Below are 25,538 nucleotides of genomic sequence, written 5' to 3'. Positions count from 1 at the left end.
GGTTTGATTAGTGTTTTAAGACATGAGATACTGTCACGTCCTGACCAGTTTAGGGTTATTTGCTATTGTAGTTTGGTTAGGACGTGTTCTTCCTGGTTTGTTGTATTTCTATGTTTAGGTTGATGGGGGGTTGGACTCTCAATTGGAGGCAGGTGCTTTCTCGTTGCCTCTGATTGGGAGTCCTATATATGGGTAATTGTTTGGTTTGGTGTTGTGGGAGATTGTTTCTTGTTTTGCCTGTGTGAGCCTGACAAGACTGTTTTGTTATTTTGGTGTTCTCTTTATTTAAAATAAATAACAAGATGAGCATCCACATTCCTGCTGCGTTTTGGTCCTCTATTCCCGACGACAGCCGTTACAGATACACTATAAATTATGTGGGTTGAATGCTGTAACAACACAGAATAAAGTAATTCATAAAATTCCCATGATACCAGTGACTGTTCATTACTGCTTATCACTAACCATCATTTATTCACATGACTTTACTGAAAATAAATCTCTGTTGTTTTACTTGATGTCTTTATTATTTCATTCCAAGTCATCATCTCATCTCTATAGTGCTGCTGTCTGTGTTGTCTGACTATTATTATAAGCACTATTGTAGTAGTTCTTCTAATTAAATAAGGCATATTTACATGACTGCTGAATACCAACTATCGATAAATGGATCATGTATTTTCAGTTAGAGAGACCTTGCAAAGCAACTGCTCCATCCTTCTCTAACCACTCCATCTCCAGGCAAGTACAAACGCAATGGATGATGGTCATTGTAGTCATTGAATTCAAAAAATGTATCCGACATTGGTCAATTCTTTTAAGAATAAAAAATAAAAGTAACTGACATTTTGGTTAAATCGCTCTGCACTAACAGACACACTGATCCTGCTGGTATAGACAGACTAACCCTGCTGGTATAGACACAGACTAACCCTGCTGGTATAAACAGACTAACACTGCTGGTATAGACAGACTAACCCTGCTGGTATAGACAGACTAACCCTGCTGGTATAGACAGACTAACCCTGCTGGTATAGACACAGATGAACCCTGCTGGTATAAACAGACTAACACTGCTGGTATAGACAGACTAACCCAGCTGGTATAGACAGACTAACCCTGCTGGTATAGACACAGATTAACCCTGCTGGTATAAACAGACTAACCCTGCTGGTATAGACACAGATTAACCCTGCTGGTATAGACACAGACTAACCCTGCTGGTATAGACACAGACTAACCCTGCTGGTATAGACACAGATTAACCCTGCTGGTATAGACACAGATTAACCCTGCTGGTATAGACAGACTAACCCTGCTGGTATAGACAGACTAACCCTGCTGGTATAGACAGACTAACCCTGCTGGTATAGACAGATTAACCCTGCTGGTATAGACAGACTAACCCTGCTGGTATAGACACAGACTAACCCTGCTGGTATAGACAGACTAACCCTGCTGGTATAGACAGACTAACCCTGCTGGAATAGACAGACTAACCCTGCTGGTATAGACACAGATTAACCCTGCTGGTATAGACACAGACTAACCCTGCTGGTATAGACAGACTAACCCTGCTGGTATAGACAGACTAACCCTGCTGGTATAGACACAGACTAACCCTGCTGGTATAGACAGACTAACCCTGCTGGTATAGACACAGACTAACCCTGCTGGTATAGACACAGATTAACCCTGCTGGTATAGACACAGATTAACCCTGCTGGTATAGACACAGACTAACCCTGCTGGTATAGACACAGATTAACCCTGCTGGTATAGACACAGACTAACCCTGCTGGTATAAACAGACTAACCCTGCTGGTATAGACAGACTAACCCTGCTGGTATAGACACAGACTAACCCTGCTGGTATAGACACAGATTAACCCTGCTGGTATAGACACAGATTAACCCTGCTGGTATAGACACAGATTAACCCTGCTGGTATAGACAGACTAACCCTGCTGGTATAGACAGACTAACCCTGCTGGTATAGACAGACTAACCCTGCTGGTATAGACAGACTAACCCTGCTGGAATAGACAGACTAACCCTGCTGGTATAGACACAGACTAACCCTGCTGGTATAGACAGACTAACCCTGCTGGTATAGACAGACTAACCCTGCTGGAATAGACAGACTAAGCCTGCTGGTATAGACACAGATTAACCCTGCTGGTATAGACACAGACTAACCCTGCTGGTATAGACAGACTAACCCTGCTGGTATAGACAGACTAACCCTGCTGGTATAGACACAGACTAACCCTGCTGGTATAGACAGACTAACCCTGCTGGTATAGACACAGACTAACCCTGCTGGTATAGACACAGATTAACCCTGCTGGTATAGACACAGATTAACCCTGCTGGTATAGACACAGACTAACCCTGCTGGTATAGACACAGATTAACCCTGCTGGTATAGACACAGACTAACCCTGCTGGTATAAACAGACTAACCCTGCTGGTATAGACAGACTAACCCTGCTGGTATAGACACAGACTAACCCTGCTGGTATAGACACAGACTAACCCTGCTGGTATAGACACAGATTAACCCTGCTGGTATAGACACAGACTAACCCTGCTGGTATAGACACAGACTAACCCTGCTGGTATAGACACAGACTAACCCTGCTGGTATAGACAGACTAACCCTGCTGGTATAGACACAGATTAACCCTGCTGGTATAGACACAGACTAACCCTGCTGGTATAGACAGACTAACCCTGCTGGTATAGACACAGATTAACCCTGCTGGTATAGACACAGACTAAACACTGCTGGTATAGACAGACTAACCCTGCTGGTATAAACAGACTAACCCTGCTGGTATAGACAGACTAACCCTGCTGGTATAGACAGACTAACCCTGCTGGTATAGACACAGACTAACCCTGCTGGTATAGACACAGATTAACCCTGCTGGTATAGACACAGACTAACCCTGCTGGTATAGACACAGACTAACCCTGCTGGTATAGACACAGACTAACCCTGCTGGTATAGACAGACTAACCCTGCTGGTATAGACACAGATTAACCCTGCTGGTATAGACACAGACTAACCCTGCTGGTATAGACAGACTAACCCTGCTGGTATAGACACAGATTAACCCTGCTGGTATAGACACAGACTAAACACTGCTGGTATAGACAGACTAACCCTGCTGGAATAGCCAGACTAACCCTGCTGGTAAAGACACAGACTAACCCTGCTGGTATAGACACAGACTAACCCTGCTGGTATAGACAGACTAACCCTGCTGGTATAGACACAGACTAACCCTGCTGGTATAGACACAGATTAACCCTGCTGGTATAGACACAGATTAACCCTGCTGGTATAGACACAGATTAACCCTGCTGGTATAGACAGACTAACACTGCTGGTATAGACACAGACTAACCCTGCTGGTATAGACAGACTAACCCTGCTGGTATAGACACAGACTAACCCTGCTGGTATAGACACAGACTAACCCTTCTGGTATAGACACAGACTAACCCTGCTGGTATAGACAGACTAACCCTGCTGGAATAGACAGACTAACCCTGCTGGTATAGACAGACTAACCCTGCTGGTATAGACACAGACTAACCCTGCTGGTATAGACAGATTAACCCTGCTGGTATAGACACAGATTAACCCTGCTGGTATAAACAGACTAACCCTGCTGGTATAGACAGACTAACCCTGCTGGTATAGACAGACTAACCCTGCTGGTATAGACACAGACTAACCCTGCTGGTATAGACAGACTAACCCTGCTGGTATAGACAGACTAACCCTGCTGGTATAGACAGACTAACCCTGCTGGTATAGACACAGACTAACCCTGCTGGTATAGACACAGACTAACCCTGCTGGCATAGACACAGATTAACCCTGCTGGTATAGACACAGATTAACCCTGCTGGTATAGACAGACTAACCCTGCTGGTATAGACAGACTAACCCTGCTGGTATAGACAGACTAACCCTGCTGGTATAGACAGACTAACCCTGCTGGTATAGACAGACTAACCCTGCTGGTATAGACACAGACTAACCCTGCTGGTATAGACAGACTAACCCTGCTGGTATAGACAGACTAACACTGCTGGTATAGACAGACTATCCCTGCTGGTATAGACACAGATTAACCCTGCTGGTATAGACACAGACTAACCCTGCTGGTATAGACACAGACTAACCCTGCTGGTATAGACAGACTAACCCTGCTGGTATAGACAGACTAACCCTGCTGGTATAGACACAGACTAACCCTGCTGGTATAGACACAGATTAACCCTGCTGGTATAGATAGACTAACCCTGCTGGTATAGACACAGACTAACCCTGCTGGAATAGACAGACTAACCCTGCTGGTATAGACAGACTAACCCTGCTGGTATAGACAGACTAACCCTGCTGGTATAGACACAGATTAACCCTGCTGGTATAGACAGACTAACCCTGCTGGTATAGACAGACTAACCCTGCTGGTATAGACACAGACTAACCCTGCTGGTATAGACAGACTAACCCTGCTGGTATAGACAGACTAGGTATAGACAGACTAACCCTGCTGGTATAGACAGACTAACCCTGCTGGTATAGACAGACTAACCTTTCCAGGGCTGGTATAGACACAGACTAACCCTGCCAGGGCTGGTATAGACAGACTAACCTTTCCAGGGCTGGTATAGACACAGACTAACCCTGCCAGAGCTGGTATAGACACAGAAAAACCCTGCTGGCATAGACACAGACATACCCTGCTGGTATAGACACAGACTAACCCTGCTGGTATAGACACAGACTAACCCTGCTGGTATAGACACAGATTAACCCTGCTGGTATAGACACAAACTAACCCTGCTGGTATAGACACAGACTAACCCTGCTGGTATAGACAGACTAACCCTGCTGGTATAGACCGACTAACCCTGCTGGTATAGACAGACTAACCCTGCTGGAATAGACAGACTAACCCTGCTGGTATAGACACAGATTAACCCTGCTGGTATAAACAGACTAACCCTGCTGGTATAGACACAGATTAACCCTGCTGGTATAGACAGACTAACCCTGCTGGTATAGACACAGATTAACCCTGCTGGTATAAACAGACTAACCCTGCTGGTATAGACACAGATTAACCCTGCTGGTATAAACAGACTAACCCTGCTGGTATAGACACAGACTAACCCTGCTGGTATAGACACAGACTAACCCTGCTGGTATAGACACAGACTAACCCTGCTGGTATAGACACAGACTAACCCTGCTGGTATAGACACAGACTAACCCTGCTGGTATAGACACAGATTAACCCTGCTGGTATAGACAGACTAACCCTGCTGGTATAAACAGACTAACCCTGCTGGTATAGACAGACTAACCCTGCTGGTATAGACACAGATTAACCCTGCTGGTATAAACAGATTAACCCTGCTGGTATAGACAGACTAACCCTGCTGGTATAGACACAGACTAACCCTGCTGGTATAGACACAGACTAACCCTGCTGGTATAGACACAGACTAACCCTGCTGGTATAGACACAGACTAACCCTGCTGGTATAGACACAGACTAACCCTGCTGGTATAGACAGACTAACCCTGCTGGTATAGACAGACTAACCCTGCTGGTATAGACAGAATAACCCTGCTGGTATAGACACAGACTAACCCTGCTGGTATAGACACAGACTAACCCTGCTGGAATAGACACAGACTAACCCTGCTGGTATAGACACAGATTAACCCTGCTGGTATAGACACAGACTAACCCTGCTGGTATAGACACAGACTAACCCTGCTGGTATAGACAGACTAACCCTGCTGGTATAGACACAGACTAACCCTGCTGGTATAGACACAGACTAACCCTGCTGGTATAGACAGACTAACCCTGCTGGTATAGACACAGATTAACCCTGCTGGTATAGACACAGACTAACCCTGCTGGTATAGACCGACTAACCCTGCTGGTATAGACACAGATTAACCCTGCTGGTATAGACAGACTAACCCTGCTGGTATAGACAGACTAACCCTGCTGGTATAGACACAGACTAACCCTGCTGGTATAGACAGACTAACCCTGCTGGTATAGACAGACTAACCCTGCTGGTATAGACAGACTAACCCTGCTGGTATAGACACAGACTAACCCTGCTTGTATAGACACAGACTAACCCTGCTGGTATAGACAGACTAACCCTGCTGGTATAGACAGACTAACCCTGCTGGTATAGACACAGACTAACCCTGCTGGTATAGACAGACTAACCCTGCTGGTATAGACAGACTAACCCTGCTGGTATAGAGACAGACTAACCTTTCCAGGGCTGGTATAGACACAGACTAACCCTGCCAGGGCTGGTATAGACACAGACTAACCTTTCCAGGGCTGGTATAGACACAGACTAACCTTGCCAGGGCTGGTATAGACACAGACTAACCTTTCCAGGGCTGGTATAGACACAGACTAACCCTGCTGGTATAGACACAGATTAACCCTGCTGGTATAGACACAGATTAACCCTGCTGGTATAGACACAGATTAACCCTGCTGGTATAGACAGACTAACCCTGCTGGTATAGACACAGACTAACCCTGCTGGTATAGACAGACTAACCCTGCTGGTATAGACACAGACTAACCCTGCTGGTATAGACACAGACTAACCCTGCTGGTATAGACACAGACTAACCCTGCTGGAATAGACAGACTAACCCTGCTGGTATAGACACAGACTAACCCTGCCAGGGCTGGTATAGACACAGACTAACCTTTCCAGGGCTGGTATAGACACAGACTAACCTTGCCAGGGCTGGTATAGACACAGACTAACCTTTCCAGGGCTGGTATAGACACAGACTAACCCTGCTGGTATAGACACAGACTAACCCTGCTGGTATAGACACAGACTAACCCTGCTGGTATAGACACAGACTAATCCTGCTGGTATAGACACAGACTAACCCTGCTGGTATGGACACAGACTAACCCTGCTGGTATAGACAGACTAACCCTGCTGGTATAGACAGAGACTAACCCTGCTGGTATAGACACAGACTAACCCTGCTGGTATAGACACAGATTAACCCTGCTGGTATAGACAGACTAACCCTGCTGGTATAGACACAGACTAACCCTGCTGGTATAGACACAGACTAACCCTGCTGGTATAGACACAGATTAACCCTGCTGGTATAGACACAGATTAACCCTGCTGGTATAAACAGACTAACCCTGCTGGTATAGACAGACTAACCCTGCTGGTATAGACAGACTAACCCTGCTGGTATAGACACAGACTAACCCTGCTGGTATAGACAGACTAACCCTGCTGGTATAGACAGACTAACCCTGCTGGTATAGACAGACTAACCCTGCTGGTATAGACACAGACTAACCCTGCTGGTATAGACACAGACTAACCCTGCTGGTATAGACACAGACTAACCCTGCTGGCATAGACACAGATTAACCCTGCTGGTATAGACACAGATTAACCCTGCTGGTATAGACAGACTAACCCTGCTGGTATAGACAGACTAATCCTGCTGGTATAGACAGACTAACCCTGCTGGTATAGACAGACTAACCCTGCTGGTATAGACAGACTAACCCTGCTGGTATAGACACAGACTAACCCTGCTGGTATAGACAGACTAACCCTGCTGGTATAGACAGACTAACACTGCTGGTATAGACAGACTATCCCTGCTGATATAGACACAGATTAACCCTGCTGGTATAGACAGACTAACCCTGCTGGTATAGACAGACTAGGTATAGACAGACTAACCCTGCTGGTATAGACAGACTAACCCTGCTGGTATAGACAGACTAACCTTTCCAGGGCTGGTATAGACACAGACTAACCCTGCCAGGGCTGGTATAGACAGACTAACCTTTCCAGGGCTGGTATAGACACAGACTAACCCTGCCAGGGCTGGTATAGACACAGAAAAACCCCTGCTGGCATAGACACAGACATACCCTGCTGGTATAGACACAGACTAACCCTGCTGGTATAGACACAGACTAACCCTGCTGGTATAGACACAGATTAACCCTGCTGGTATAGACACAAACTAACCCTGCTGGTATAGACACAGACTAACCCTGCTGGTATAGACAGACTAACCCTGCTGGTATAGACCGACTAACCCTGCTGGTATAGACAGACTAACCCTGCTGGAATAGACAGACTAACCCTGCTGGTATAGACACAGATTAACCCTGCTGGTATAAACAGACTAACCCTGCTGGTATAGACACAGATTAACCCTGCTGGTATAGACAGACTAACCCTGCTGGTATAGACACAGATTAACCCTGCTGGTATAAACAGACTAACCCTGCTGGTATAGACACAGATTAACCCTGCTGGTATAAACAGACTAACCCTGCTGGTATAGACACAGACTAACCCTGCTGGTATAGACACAGACTAACCCTGCTGGTATAGACACAGACTAACCCTGCTGGTATAGACACAGACTAACCCTGCTGGTATAGACACAGACTAACCCTGCTGGTATAGACACAGATTAACCCTGCTGGTATAGACAGACTAACCCTGCTGGTATAAACAGACTAACCCTGCTGGTATAGACAGACTAACCCTGCTGGTATAGACACAGATTAACCCTGCTGGTATAAACAGATTAACCCTGCTGGTATAGACAGACTAACCCTGCTGGTATAGACACAGACTAACCCTGCTGGTATAGACACAGACTAACCCTGCTGGTATAGACACAGACTAACCCTGCTGGTATAGACACAGACTAACCCTGCTGGTATAGACAGACTAACCCTGCTGGTATAGACAGACTAACCCTGCTGGTATAGACAGACTAACCCTGCTGGTATAGACACAGACTAACCCTGCTGGTATAGACACAGACTAACCCTGCTGGAATAGACACAGACTAACCCTGCTGGTATAGACACAGATTAACCCTGCTGGTATAGACAGACTAACCCTGCTGGTATAGACACAGACTAACCCTGCTGGTATAGACACAGACTAACCCTGCTGGTATAGACAGACTAACCCTGCTGGTATAGACACAGACTAACCCTGCTGGTATAGACACAGACTAACCCTGCTGGTATAGACAGACTAACCCTGCTGGTATAGACACAGATTAACCCTGCTGGTATAGACACAGACTAACCCTGCTGGTATAGACCGACTAACCCTGCTGGTATAGACACAGATTAACCCTGCTGGTATAGACAGACTAACCCTGCTGGTATAGACAGACTAACCCTGCTGGTATAGACACAGACTAACCCTGCTGGTATAGACAGACTAACCCTGCTGGTATAGACAGACTAACCCTGCTGGTATAGACAGACTAACCCTGCTGGTATAGACACAGACTAACCCTGCTTGTATAGACACAGACTAACCCTGCTGGTATAGACAGACTAACCCTGCTGGTATAGACAGACTAACCCTGCTGGTATAGACACAGACTAACCCTGCTGGTATAGACAGACTAACCCTGCTGGTATAGACAGACTAACCCTGCTGGTATAGACAGACTAACCTTTCCAGGGCTGGTATAGACACAGACTAACCCTGCCAGGGCTGGTATAGACACAGACTAACCTTTCCAGGGCTGGTATAGACACAGACTAACCTTGCCAGGGCTGGTATAGACACAGACTAACCTTTCCAGGGCTGGTATAGACACAGACTAACCCTGCTGGTATAGACACAGATTAACCCTGCTGGTATAGACACAGATTAACCCTGCTGGTATAGACACAGATTAACCCTGCTGGTATAGACAGACTAACCCTGCTGGTATAGACACAGACTAACCCTGCTGGTATAGACAGACTAACCCTGCTGGTATAGACACAGACTAACCCTGCTGGTATAGACACAGACTAACCCTGCTGGTATAGACACAGACTAACCCTGCTGGAATAGACAGACTAACCCTGCTGGAATAGACAGACTAACCCTGCTGGTATAGACAGACTAACCCTGCTGGTATAGACACAGACTAACCCTGCTGGTATAGACAGACTAACCCTGCTGGTATAGACACAGACTAACCCTGCTGGTATAGACACAGACTAATCCTGCTGGTATAGACACAGACTAACCCTGCTGGTATGGACACAGACTAAACCTGCTGGTATAGACAGACTAACCCTGCTGGTATAGACAGAGACTAACCCTGCTGGTATAGACACAGACTAACCCTGCTGGTATAGACACAGATTAACCCTGCTGGTATAGACAGACTAACCCTGCTGGTATAGACACAGACTAACCCTGCTGGTATAGACACAGACTAACCCTGCTGGTATAGACACAGATTAACCCTGCTGGTATAGACACAGATTAACCCTGCTGGTATAAACAGACTAACCCTGCTGGTATAGACAGACTAACCCTGCTGGTATAGACAGACTAACCCTGCTGGTATAGACACAGACTAACCCTGCTGGTATAGACAGACTAACCCTGCTGGTATAGACACAGACTAACCCTGCTGGTATAGACACAGACTAATCCTGCTGGTATAGACACAGACTAACCCTGCTGGTATGGACACAGACTAACCCTGCTGGTATAGACAGACTAACCCTGCTGGTATAGACAGAGACTAACCCTGCTGGTATAGACACAGACTAACCCTGCTGGTATAGACACAGATTAACCCTGCTGGTATAGACAGACTAACCCTGCTGGTATAGACACAGACTAACCCTGCTGGTATAGACACAGACTAACCCTGCTGGTATAGACACAGATTAACCCTGCTGGTATAGACACAGATTAACCCTGCTGGTATAAACAGACTAACCCTGCTGGTATAGACAGACTTACCCTGCTGGTATAGACAGACTAACCCTGCTGGTATAGACACAGACTAACCCTGCTGGTATAGACAGACTAACCCTGCTGGTATAGACAGACTAACCCTGCTGGTATAGACAGACTAACCCTGCTGGTATAGACACAGACTAACCCTGCTGGTATAGACACAGACTAACCCTGCTGGTATAGACACAGACTAACCCTGCTGGCATAGACACAGATTAACCCTGCTGGTATAGACACAGATTAACCCTGCTGGTATAGACAGACTAACCCTGCTGGTATAGACAGACTAACCCTGCTGGTATAGACAGACTAACCCTGCTGGTATAGACAGACTAACCCTGCTGGTATAGACACAGACTAACCCTGCTGGTATAGACAGACTAACCCTGCTGGTATAGACAGACTAACACTGCTGGTATAGACAGACTATCCCTGCTGATATAGACACAGATTAACCCTGCTGGTATAGACAGACTAACCCTGCTGGTATAGACAGACTAGGTATAGACAGACTAACCCTGCTGGTATAGACAGACTAACCCTGCTGGTATAGACAGACTAACCTTTCCAGGGCTGGTATAGACACAGACTAACCCTGCCAGGGCTGGTATAGACAGACTAACCTTTCCAGGGCTGGTATAGACACAGACTAACCCTGCCAGGGCTGGTATAGACACAGAAAAACCCTGCTGGCATAGACACAGACATACCCTGCTGGTATAGACACAGACTAACCCTGCTGGTATAGACACAGACTAACCCTGCTGGTATAGACACAGATTAACCCTGCTGGTATAGACACAAACTAACCCTGCTGGTATAGACACAGACTAACCCTGCTGGTATAGACAGACTAACCCTGCTGGTATAGACCGACTAACCCTGCTGGTATAGACAGACTAACCCTGCTGGAATAGACAGACTAACCCTGCTGGTATAGACACAGATTAACCCTGCTGGTATAAACAGACTAACCCTGCTGGTATAGACACAGATTAACCCTGCTGGTATAGACAGACTAACCCTGCTGGTATAGACACAGATTAACCCTGCTGGTATAAACAGACTAACCCTGCTGGTATAGACACAGATTAACCCTGCTGGTATAAACAGACTAACCCTGCTGGTATAGACACAGACTAACCCTGCTGGTATAGACACAGACTAACCCTGCTGGTATAGACACAGACTAACCCTGCTGGTATAGACACAGACTAACCCTGCTGGTATAGACACAGACTAACCCTGCTGGTATAGACACAGATTAACCCTGCTGGTATAGACAGACTAACCCTGCTGGTATAAACAGACTAACCCTGCTGGTATAGACAGACTAACCCTGCTGGTATAGACACAGATTAACCCTGCTGGTATAAACAGATTAACCCTGCTGGTATAGACAGACTAACCCTGCTGGTATAGACACAGACTAACCCTGCTGGTATAGACACAGACTAACCCTGCTGGTATAGACACAGACTAACCCTGCTGGTATAGACACAGACTAACCCTGCTGGTATAGACAGACTAACCCTGCTGGTATAGACAGACTAACCCTGCTGGTATAGACAGACTAACCCTGCTGGTATAGACACAGACTAACCCTGCTGGTATAGACACAGACTAACCCTGCTGGAATAGACACAGACTAACCCTGCTGGTATAGACACAGATTAACCCTGCTGGTATAGACAGACTAACCCCTGCTGGTATAGACACAGACTAACCCTGCTGGTATAGACACAGACTAACCCTGCTGGTATAGACAGACTAACCCTGCTGGTATAGACACAGACTAACCCTGCTGGTATAGACACAGACTAACCCCTGCTGGTATAGACAGACTAACCCTGCTGGTATAGACACAGATTAACCCTGCTGGTATAGACACAGACTAACCCTGCTGGTATAGACCGACTAACCCTGCTGGTATAGACACAGATTAACCCTGCTGGTATAGACAGACTAACCCTGCTGGTATAGACAGACTAACCCTGCTGGTATAGACACAGACTAACCCTGCTGGTATAGACAGACTAACCCTGCTGGTATAGACAGACTAACCCTGCTGGTATAGACAGACTAACCCTGCTGGTATAGACACAGACTAACCCTGCTTGTATAGACACAGACTAACCCTGCTGGTATAGACAGACTAACCCTGCTGGTATAGACAGACTAACCCTGCTGGTATAGACACAGACTAACCCTGCTGGTATAGACAGACTAACCCTGCTGGTATAGACAGACTAACCCTGCTGGTATAGACAGACTAACCTTTCCAGGGCTGGTATAGACACAGACTAACCCTGCCAGGGCTGGTATAGACACAGACTGACCTTTCCAGGGCTGGTATAGACACAGACTAACCTTGCCAGGGCTGGTATAGACACAGACTAACCTTTCCAGGGCTGGTATAGACACAGACTAACCCTGCTGGTATAGACACAGATTAACCCTGCTGGTATAGACACAGATTAACCCTGCTGGTATAGACACAGATTAACCCTGCTGGTATAGACAGACTAACCCTGCTGGTATAGACACAGACTAACCCTGCTGGTATAGACAGACTAACCCTGCTGGTATAGACACAGACTAACCCTGCTGGTATAGACACAGACTAACCCTGCTGGTATAGACACAGACTAACCCTGCTGGAATAGACAGACTAACCCTGCTGGAATAGACAGACTAACCCTGCTGGTATAGACAGACTAACCCTGCTGGTATAGACACAGACTAACCCTGCTGGTATAGACAGACTAACCCTGCTGGTATAGACACAGACTAACCCTGCTGGTATAGACACAGACTAATCCTGCTGGTATAGACACAGACTAACCCTGCTGGTATGGACACAGACTAACCCTGCTGGTATAGACAGACTAACCCTGCTGGTATAGACAGAGACTAACCCTGCTGGTATAGACACAGACTAACCCTGCTGGTATAGACACAGATTAACCCTGCTGGTATAGACAGACTAACCCTGCTGGTATAGACACAGACTAACCCTGCTGGTATAGACACAGACTAACCCTGCTGGTATAGACACAGATTAACCCTGCTGGTATAGACACAGATTAACCCTGCTGGTATAAACAGACTAACCCTGCTGGTATAGACAGACTAACCCTGCTGGTATAGACAGACTAACCCTGCTGGTATAGACACAGACTAACCCTGCTGGTATAGACAGACTAACCCTGCTGGTATAGACAGACTAACCCTGCTGGTATAGACAGACTAACCCTGCTGGTATAGACACAGACTAACCCTGCTGGTATAGACACAGACTAACCCTGCTGGTATAGACACAGACTAACCCTGCTGGCATAGACACAGATTAACCCTGCTGGTATAGACACAGATTAACCCTGCTGGTATAGACAGACTAACCCTGCTGGTATAGACAGACTAACCCTGCTGGTATAGACAGACTAACCCTGCTGGTATAGACAGACTAACCCTGCTGGTATAGACAGACTAACCCTGCTGGTATAGACAGACTAACCCTGCTGGTATAGACAGACTAACACTGCTGGTATAGACAGACTAACCCTGCTGGTATAGACACAGATTAACCCTGCTGGTATAGACAGACTAACCCTGCTGGTATAGACAGACTAACCCTGCTGGTATAGACACAGACTAACCCTGCTGGTATAGACAGACTAACCCTGCTGGTATAGACAGACTAACCCTGCTGGTATAGACACAGACTAACCCTGCTGGTATAGACACAGATTAACCCTGCTGGTATAGATAGACTAACCCTGCTGGTATAGACACAGACTAACCCTGCTGGAATAGACAGACTAACCCTGCTGGTATAGACAGACTAACCCTGCTGGTATAGACAGACTAACCCTGCTGGTATAGACACAGATTAACCCTGCTGGTATAGACAGACTAACCCTGCTGGTATAGACAGACTAACCCTGCTGGTATAGACACAGACTAACCCTGCTGGTATAGACAGACTAACCCTGCTGGTATAGACAGACTAACCCTGCTGGTATAGACAGACTAACCCTGCTGGTATAGACAGACTAACCTTTCCAGGGCTGGTATAGACACAGACTAACCCTCCCAGGGCTGGTATAGACACAGAAAAACCCTGCTGGCATAGACACAGACATACCCTGCTGGTATAGACACAGACTAACCCTGCTGGTATAGACACAGACTAACCCTGCTGGTATAGACACAGATTAACCCTGCTGGTATAGACACAAACTAACCCTGCTGGTATAGACACAGACTAACCCTGCTGGTATAGACAGACTAACCCTGCTGGTATAGACCGACTAACCCTGCTGGTATAGACAGACTAACCCTGCTGGAATAGACAGACTAACCCTGCTGGTATAGACACAGATTAACCCTGCTGGTATAAACAGACTAACCCTGCTGGTATAGACACAGATTAACCCTGCTGGTATAGACAGACTAACCCTGCTGGTATAGACACAGATTAACCCTGCTGGTATAAACAGACTAACCCTGCTGGTATAGACACAGATTAACCCTGCTGGTATAAACAGACTAACCCTGCTGGTATAGACACAGACTAACCCTGCTGGTATAGACACAGACTAACCCTGCTGGTATAGACACAGACTAACCCTGCTGGTATAGACACAGACTAACCCTGCTGGTATAGACACAGACTAACCCTGCTGCTATAGACACAGATTAACCCTGCTGGTATAGACAGACTAACCCTGCTGGTATAAACAGACTAACCCTGCTGGTATAGACAGACTAACCCTGCTGGTATAGACACAGATTAACCCTGCTGGTATAAACAGATTAACCCTGCTGGTATAGACAGACTAACCCTGCTGGTATAGACACAGACTAACCCTGCTGGTATAGACACAGACTAACCCTGCTGGTATAGACACAGACTAACCCTGCTGGTATAGACACAGACTAACCCTGCTGGTATAGACAGACTAACCCTGCTGGTATAGACAGACTAACCCTGCTGGTATAGACACAGACTAACCCTGCTGGTATAGACACAGACTAACCCTGCTGGAATAGACACAGACTAACCCTGCTGGTATAGACACAGATTAACCCTGCTGGTATAGACAGACTAACCCTGCTGGTATAGACACAGTCTAACCCTGCTGGTATAGACACAGACTAACCCTGCTGGTATAGACAGACTAACCCTGCTGGTATAGACACAGACTAACCCTGCTGGTATAGACACAGACTAACCCTGCTGGTATAGACAGACTAACCCTGCTGGTATAGACACAGATTAACCCTGCTGGTATAGACACAGACTAACCCTGCTGGTATAGACCGACTAACCCTGCTGGTATAGACACAGATTAACCCTGCTGGTATAGACAGACTAACCCTGCTGGTATAGACAGACTAACCCTGCTGGTATAGACACAGACTAACCCTGCTGGTATAGACAGACTAACCCTGCTGGTATAGACAGACTAACCCTGCTGGTATAGACAGACTAACCCTGCTGGTATAGACACAGACTAACCCTGCTTGTATAGACACAGACTAACCCTGCTGGTATAGACAGACTAACCCTGCTGGTATAGACAGACTAACCCTGCTGGTATAGACACAGATTAACCCTGCTGGTATAGACACAGATTAACCCTGCTGGTATAGACAGACTAACCCTGCTGGTATAGACAGACTAACCCTGCTGGTATAGACAGACTAACCCTGCTGGTATAGACAGACTAACCCTGCTGGTATAGACAGACTAACCCTGCTGGTATAGACAGACTAACCCTGCTGGTATAGACACAGACTAACCCTGCTTGTATAGACACAGACTAACCCTGCTGGTATAGACAGACTAACCCTGCTGGTATAGACACAGACTAACCCTGCTGGTATAGACAGACTAACCCTGCTGGTATAGACAGACTAACCCTGCTGGTATAGACAGACTAACCTTTCCAGGGCTGGTATAGACACAGACTAACCCTGCCAGGGCTGGTATAGACACAGACTAACCCTGCCAGGGCTGGTATAGACACAGACTAACCTTTCCAGGGCTGGTATAGACACAGACTAACCTTTCCAGGGCTGGTATAGACACAGACTAACCCTGCCAGGGCTGGTATAGACACAGACTAACCTTGCCAGGGCTGGTATAGACACAGACTAACCCTGCCAGGGCTGGTATAGACACAGACTAACCTTGCCAGGGCTGGTATAGACACAGACGGTGGAATTGCGAGGGCAGCCTCCGTTGTCCTCATCGCATGGGTTGATGGGAACACACATCCTGCCATCCCCCTTGTAACCTGCCTTACACTGGCACTGGAACAACCGTCCCCCCAGCCAAGAACAGTCCGCATTCACATCACACTGCTTAGCTGAACAAATACCTGGGAAATAAATAACAAATAACATAAAATATTCAATTATGGAATGGAATAGAAGAGAGTAAATCAGAGGGGAGCGCAGCAAAGCAGAACACAATAGAACAGAATAGAAGAGAATTTAATAAAACAGAATAGAGAATAATAAAACACAATATAACGGAATAGAACAGAATAGAACAAACAGAATAGAACAGAATAGAACAGAATAGAACAGAATAGAACAGAACAGAATAGAACAGAATAGAACAGAATAGAAAAAGCAGAGCAGAACAGAATAGAACAGAGCAGAATAGAACAGAGCAGAATAGAACAGATCAGAATAGAACAGAATAGAACAGAGCAGAATAGAACAGATCAGAATAGAACAGAATAGAACAGAGCAGAATAGAATAGAACAGAGCAGAGCAGAATATAACAGAATAGAAAAAGCAGAGCAGAACAGAATAGAACAGAGCAGAATAGAACAGAATAGAACAGAGCAGAATAGAACAGAATAGAACAGAGCAGAATAGAACAGATCAGAATAGAACAGAATAGAACAGAGCAGAATAGAATAGAACAGAGCAGAGCAGAATATAACAGAATAGAAAAAGCAGAGCAGAACAGAATAGAACAGAGCAGAATAGAACAGAATAGAACAGAGCAGAATAGAACAGAATAGAACAGAGCAGAGCAGAATATAACAGAGCAGTATAGAATAGAACACAACAGGATAGAACAGAGCAGAATAGAATAGAACATAACGGAATAGAATAGAATAGAACATAACATAACAGAATAGAATAGAATAGAATATAACATAACAGAATAGAATAGAATAGAATAGAACATAACAGAATAGAATGTAATATAATCATTTGGCTTCAAAGTTTAAGGTGAATAAGTTAAATAGAATACATTGACTTAAATAACAATGAAGAACAGCTAAAATGTCTTCAATGCTCGTCAATGTTATAGTGAAATCATATGCCACTTCATCTACACAGTATGCACAGTAAGATCAGTGACAACCAGTCTGGTTGGGGGATTGCGGACTTCCTGCTTATGTAACCAGTGTGAAATGGCTAGCTAGTTAACGGGGTGCGCTCTAATAGTGTTTCAATTGGTGATGTTACTCACTCTGAGACCTTGAAGTAGTTGTTCCCCTTGCTCTGCAAAGGGTAACGATGCTTCGTGGGTGTCAGTTGTTGATGTGTGCAGAGGGTCTCTGGTTCGAGCCCAGGTAGGGGTGAGGAGAGGGACAGAAGCTACACTGTTACACTTATTTATTTGTGGGAGAGATCTTTGTGTGCTATACTCGGCATTGTCTCAGGATGGTAAGTTGGTGGTTGAAGATATCCCTCTAGTGGTGTGGGGGCTGTGCTTTGGCAAAGTGGGTGGGGTTATATCCTTCCTGTTTGGCCCTGTCCGGGGGTATCATCGGATGGGGCCACAGTGTCTCCTAACCCCTCCTGTCTCAGCCTCCAGTATTTATGCTGTAGTAGTTTATGTGTCGGGGGGCTAGGGTCAGTCTGTTATATCTGGAGTATTTCTCCTCTCTTATCCGGTGTCCTGTGTGAATGTAAGTATGCTCTCTCTAATTCTTTCTTTCTCGCTCTCGGAGGACCTGAGCCCTAGGACCATGCCTCAGGACTACCTGGCCTGATGACTCCTTGCTGTCCCCAGTCCACCTGGCCGTGCTGCTGCTCCAGTTTCAACTGTTCTGCTTGCGGCTATGGAACCCTGACCTGTTCACCAGACGTGCTACCTGTCCCAGACCTGCTGTTTTCAACTCTCTAGAGACAGCAGGAGCGGTAGAGATACTCTGAATGATTGGCTATGAAAAGCCAACTGACATTTACTCCTGAGGTGCTGACCTGTTGCACCCTTGACATCCACTGTGATTATTATTATTTGACCATGCAGGTCATTTATGAACATTTGAACATCTTGGCCATGTTCTGTTATAATCTCCACCCGGCACAGCCAGAAGAGGTCTGGCCACCCCCACAGCCTGGTTCCTCTCTAGGTTTCTTCCTAGGTTCTGGCCTTTCTAGGGAGTTTTTCCTTGCCACCGTGATTCTACCTCTGCATTGCTTGCTGTTTGGGGTTTTAGGCTGGGTTTCTGTACAGCACTTTGAGATATCAGCTGATGTAAGAAGGGCTATATAAATACATTTGATTTGATTTATTTCCTCCTGTTCCGGGAACCTTCAAAGTGGCATTTCTTGAAAACCTATACATTTCGGGAAATTTATCAGACTTATGTAACCCTAGTGATATCTATGATCTCTGTTACCTGAGCAACGGTCTCCAGTCTTGTGAAACCCAGGAAGACATTGACACACGGCGTTCTCTACCACTCCTTTACAGTGGGAGTAGGCACTGCAGTTCTTACAGGCAGCAGAGACTGGAGGAAACACAATACACATCATCAGTAGACAACAACAGTACTGAAGTACCTTTCGCTAAATGAGATCGCTAAATGAGATCGCTAAATGGGATCGCTAAATGAGATCGCTAAATGAGATCGCTAAATGAGATCGCTAAATGTGATCGCTAAACGTGATCGCTAAACGTGATCGCTAAATGAGATCGCTAAATGAGATCGCTAAATGAGATCGCTAAATGAGATCGCTAAATGGGATCGCTAAATGTGATCGCTAAATGTGATCGCTAAATGTGATCGCTAAATGAGATGCGTAATGAGATTGCTAAATGAGATCGCTAAATGAGATCGCTAAATGAGATCGCTAAATGTGATCGCTAAATGAGATCGCTAAATGAGATCGCTAAATGAGATCGCTAAATGTGATCGCTAAATGAGAACAAGATGACAATCATCAAACAAGTTATTTTATTTTTTGAAAGCTTGTCTGGTCCAGAACACGGCGAAAACTGGGTTTCCCTTTTTTAAAAAATACATGAATTTCACATGTGAAATGTTCCAAAAGTTTTTATGTAATCACATGTGATCTTATTTGAAGTCAATGTGATAACGTGACCACATGTAAAACGACATGTGATGACATGAAACTACATATGTGAAAAACGTAATCAGGTCTTCCAAAAACACGTGAGGTGTTCCAAAAAGCACATGTTTTAACATGATTTTACATGTGAAATCATGTCTTTTTTTTGTAAGGGTCAATATCAATGGGCTATATCTGGTGTGTGCATCACAAATGGCACCCTATTCCCTACATAGTGCACTACTTTTGATTAGGGCCCATAGATCTCTGGCTGAAAGAAGTGGACTATTTAGGGGATAGGGTGTTATTTGGGGTACAGCCCATTCATGTATCTGGTGTAAAGGAAGGCGGTGTTACCTTGATCACACCTGGGTCCAGTGTACGGAGGCTGGCAGTAGCACTCTCCGTTCCCATCAGGACCGTTGTTACACTCTCCATTCACACAGCCACACTCTGGACAACACACCAAAACAACAATGACAACATTAGCCGACAGGTTAGAGTATTCATGGAGGGATAGAGAGATGAAAGAGAGAGAAATGGGGGAAAAGAGAGATATAGCAGGGAGAGAGAGATAGTGGGAGAGAGAGAGAAAGATGGGGAGAGAGAGAGAGAGAGAGAGGGAGAGGGGGATAGAGATGGGGTTGAGAGAGAGATTGGGAGAGAGAGAGGGGAGAGTTTGGGGAGAGAAAGAGAGAGGGGGAGAAACACTGTACATAGCAAATAATAAAACATGTTAAATGTCTATATACTTATTGGTCTATTTCACTTGCTTTGGCAATCTAAACATATGTTTCCCATGCCAATAAATCCATTTGAATTGAACTGAGAGAAGAGAGAGAGAGAGAGAGAGAGAGAGAGAGAGAGAGAGCGAGGGCGAGGGAGGGAGAGAGAGAGACAGAGACAGAGAGAGAAACAGAGAGAGAGACAGAGAGAGAGAGAGAGACAGAGAGAGAGAGAGAGAGAGAGAGAGAGAGAGAGAACAGAGAGAGAGAGCGAGAGAGAGAGAGACAGAGAGCGAGAGAGAGAGAGAGAGAGCGAGAGAGAGAGAGAGACAGACAGACAGACAGACAGACAGACAGACAGACAGACAGACAGACAGAGAGACAGAGAGACAGACAGACAGACAGACAGACAGACAGAGACAGACAGACGAGAGAGAGAGAGAGAGAGAGAGAGAGAGAGAGAGAGAGAGAGAGAGAGAGAGAGAGAGAGAGAGAGAGACTTTTGACTGTTTGTCTTTCTTTAATGATACATCTTCATTTCATTAAAACCTCAGGTTTCCCTCCCACCCCCTCAAACTCCCCCAGGCTCGGACTGTTAAAATCTAACAAGTCCTCTAGAACCCCTTGCCAGTCCCCAGTCTCTACCGTCACATGCAGTGGCGGAAACATTGGTTGGCCCCTCCCCCTTCGGGGATGTTAGTCCTGTTTGTTATGCCAGGACTTCCGGAGTTTTCCACCCTTCCTCCCCCAACAGCCGCAGATCACCCAGGTATAGTAAACCCGTTGCCATCAGTCGTCTCTGCAGGGTGGCCAACTGAACCGATCTCAAAAGGATGGCTGGGTTAGGGAAGATAGGCTCCTCCCACACCCACAGACCAGGCTCACTTCTTGTTTGGGCCTTAGCAGCTGCCAGGCCCTAAGCACCGCAGAGTAAACATCAGAGAGACCTGCTGTATTCAGCTTCTCCAGCCTCATGATGAACAGCTGCCAGTCCAACCCTAATCCGCCAGCTGCCGCAGGGAGGATGCCAGCAGGTTGTTGATTATCAGCACCCTCCCTCTATACAACACTTGGGACAGGAAACACCTCCACCTGGCCAGTCTTGACACCAGTGCATGTGACAGCCCCTCCCAGTTCTTCCTGACCCACCTCTCCGAGCCCAGGTACATCCCCAAAATGTTAAGCCCATGGTTCACGCTATCAAACGCCTTCTCTTGATCTGAAGAGACTGGTCCAAAGTTCACATTAGAAACTCTCAACATGTCCCTGATTAAGAACAAGTTGTCTGTGATTGAACGTTCCGGTACACAATATGTCTGGTCCTTGTGTACTATAGAGTCCAGATGGGACTTCAGTCTGTTAGAGAGGACCTTGGCAAATATCTTGTAGTCCGCACAGAGCAATGCCACAGGCCTCCAGTTCTTAAGTTCACAATAAGTCCCCTTTATTGTGCAGGAGAGTCAGAACCGCCCGACGACAGCTCTCCTACCCCAACGCACTCACGCAACACGCAAAATAAGTCCAGTCCAATATTCCTCCGAATTTTTTATTAAACTCCACTGGGAGTCTATCGACCCCTGTGCACGGCAGGGGGACATCTGGGTTACGGCCTCTGCCAGTTCATGGGACAACAGGGGAATGTCCATTTCATCCCTTTGTGCCAGAGAGAGCTTAGGGAGTTCTGCAAACAAAACCTGAGTACACACAGGATCACACAGTTCTGCCCTATACAACTCAGTATAAAACTCCACAGTCCGCTCCCGTATCTCCCCCACCACAGAGGTCACCCGCCCATCCGACAGCCGTAAACAATGCACACCCTTGGCTTCACCGCTCTGTCTTTCCAAACCAAAGAAGAAGGAGCTGGGAGCATCCATCTCATTGAGCCAGCCTCTGCTACACCACTATCTATAGCATGACTAGACCCAGCCTCATCTACACCATCTATAACCTGACTAGACCCAGCCTCATCTACACCACCATCGATGACATGACTAGACCCAGCCTCATCTACACCCCATCGATGACATGACTAGACCCAGCCTCATCGACACCACCATCTATAACCTGACTAGACCCAGCCTCATCTACACCATCTATAACCTGACTAGACCCAGCCTCATCTACACCACCACCTATAACCTGACTAGACCCAGCCTCATCTACACCACCACCATCTATAACCTGACTAGACCCAGCCTCATCTACACCACCATCTATAACCTGACAAGATCCAGCCTCATCTACACCACCATCTATAACCTGACTAGACCCAGCCTCATCTACACCACCATCTATAGCCTGACTAGACCCAGCTTCATCTACACCACCATCTATAACCTGACTAGACCCAGCCTCATCTACACCATCTATAACCTGACTAGACCCAGCCTCATCTACACCACCATCTATAACCTGACTAGACCCAGTCTCATCTACACCACCACCATCTATAACCTGACTAGACCCAGCCTCATCTACACCATCTATAACCTGACTAGACCCAGCCTCATCTACACCACCATCTATAACCTGACTAGACCCAGTCTCATCTACACCACCACCATCTATAGCCTGACTAGACCCAGCCTCATCTACACCACCATCTATAACCTGACTAGAAACAGCCTCATCTACACCATCTATAACCTGACTAGACCCAGCCTCATCTACACCACCATCTATAGCATGACTAGACCCAGCCTCATCTACACCACCATCTATAACCTGACTAGACCCAGCCTCATCTAAACCACCACCATCTATTACCTGACTAGACCCAGCCTCATCTACACCACCACCATCTATAACCTGACTAGACCCAGCCGCATCTACACCACCACCATCTATAAACTGACTAGACCCAGCCTCATCTACACCACCACCATCTATAACCTGACTAGACCCAGCCTCATCTACACCACCATCTATAACCTGACTAGACCCAGCCTCATCTACACCACCATCTATAACCTGACTAGACCCAGCCTCATCTACACCACCACCTATAGCCTGACTAGACCCAGCCTCATCTACACCACCACCATCTATAACCTGACTAGACCCAGCCTCATCTACACCACCACCATCTATAACCTGACTAGACCCAGCCTCATCTACACCACCATCTACAACCTGACAAGATCCAGCCTCATCTACACCACCATCTATAACCTGACTAGACCCATCCTCATCTACACCATCTATAACCTGACTAGACCCAGCCTCATCTACACCACCATCTATAGCCTGACTAGACCCAGCCTCATCTACACCACCATCTATAGCCTGACTAGACCCAGCCTCATCTACACCACCATCTATAGCCTGACTAGACCCAGCCTCATCTACATCACCACCTATAACCTGACTAGACCCAGCCTCATCTACACCACCATCTATAACCTGACTAGACCCAGCCTCATCTACACCACCATCTATAACCTGACTAGACCCAGCCTCATCTACACCACCACCTATAACCTGACTAGACCCAGCCTCATCTACACCACCACCATCTATAGCCTGACTAGACCCAGCCTCATCTACACCACCATCTATAGCATAACTAAACCCAGCCTCATCTACACCACCATCTATAACCTGACTACACCCAGCCTCATCTACACCACCATCTATAACCTGACTAGACCCAGCCTCATCTACACCACCACCTATAACCTGACTAGACCCAGCCTCATCTACACCACCACCATCTATAGCCTGACTAGACCCAGCCTCATCTACACCACCATCTATAGCATGACTAGACCCAGCCTCATCTACACCACCATCTATAACCTGACTAGACCCAGCCTCATCTACACCACCATCTATAACCTGACTAGACCCAGCCTCATCTACACCACCATCTATAACCTGACTAGACCCAGCCTCATCTACACCACCATCTATAGCCTGACTAGACCCAGCCTCATCTACACCACCATCTATAACCTGACTAGACCCAGCCTCATCTACACCACCATCTATAACCTGACTAGACACAGCCTCATCTACACCACCACCATCTATAACCTGACTAGACCCAGCCTCATCTACACCACCACCATCTATAACCTGACTAGACCCAGCCTCATCTACACCACCACCATCTATAACCTGACTAGACCCAGCCTCATCTACACCACCACCATCTATAACCTGACTAGACCCAGCCTCATCTACACCACCACCATCTATAACCTGACTAGACCCAGCCTCATCTACACCACCACCATCTATAACCTCACTAGACCCAGCCTCATCTACACCACCACCATCTATAACCTGACTAGACCCAGCCTCATCTACACCACCACCTATAACCTGACTAGACACACTCTCATCTACACCATCTATAACCTGACTAGACCCAGCCTCATCTACACAACCATCTATAACCTGACTAGACCCAGCCTCATCTACACCACCAGCCTGACTAGACCCAGCCTCATCTACACCACCACCATCTATAACCTGACTAGACCCAGCCTCATCTACACCACCACCATCTATAACCTGACTAGACCTAGCCTCATCTACACCACCACCATCTATAACCTGACTAGACCCAGCCTCATCTACACCACCATCTATAACCTGACTA

General features: G+C 46.5%; 1 protein-coding gene across 1 annotated transcript in view; it reads right to left on the bottom strand.

The window, feature by feature from the left end:
- The window catches only part of stab1 (stabilin 1), a 199,845-nt gene that overhangs the window by 148,885 nt on the left and 25,422 nt on the right, over positions 1-25,538 (bottom strand). Inside the window, exons 5-7 of the mRNA XM_045691993.1 lie at positions 20,562-20,657; positions 19,532-19,642; positions 17,066-17,256 (exon numbers count right to left, since the gene is read on the bottom strand). Of these exons, the coding sequence (XP_045547949.1) occupies positions 17,066-17,256; positions 19,532-19,642; positions 20,562-20,657 (398 nt within the window). The remainder of the gene's footprint in view (positions 1-17,065; positions 17,257-19,531; positions 19,643-20,561; positions 20,658-25,538) is intronic.

The sequence above is a fragment of the Salmo salar genome, chromosome ssa12 (genome assembly GCF_905237065.1).
Source record: "Salmo salar chromosome ssa12, Ssal_v3.1, whole genome shotgun sequence".
Lineage (NCBI taxonomy): Eukaryota > Metazoa > Chordata > Actinopteri > Salmoniformes > Salmonidae > Salmo > Salmo salar.
The sequence above is the reverse complement of the archived record's forward strand: the minus strand, read 5'-3'. Positions and strand labels throughout refer to the sequence as shown.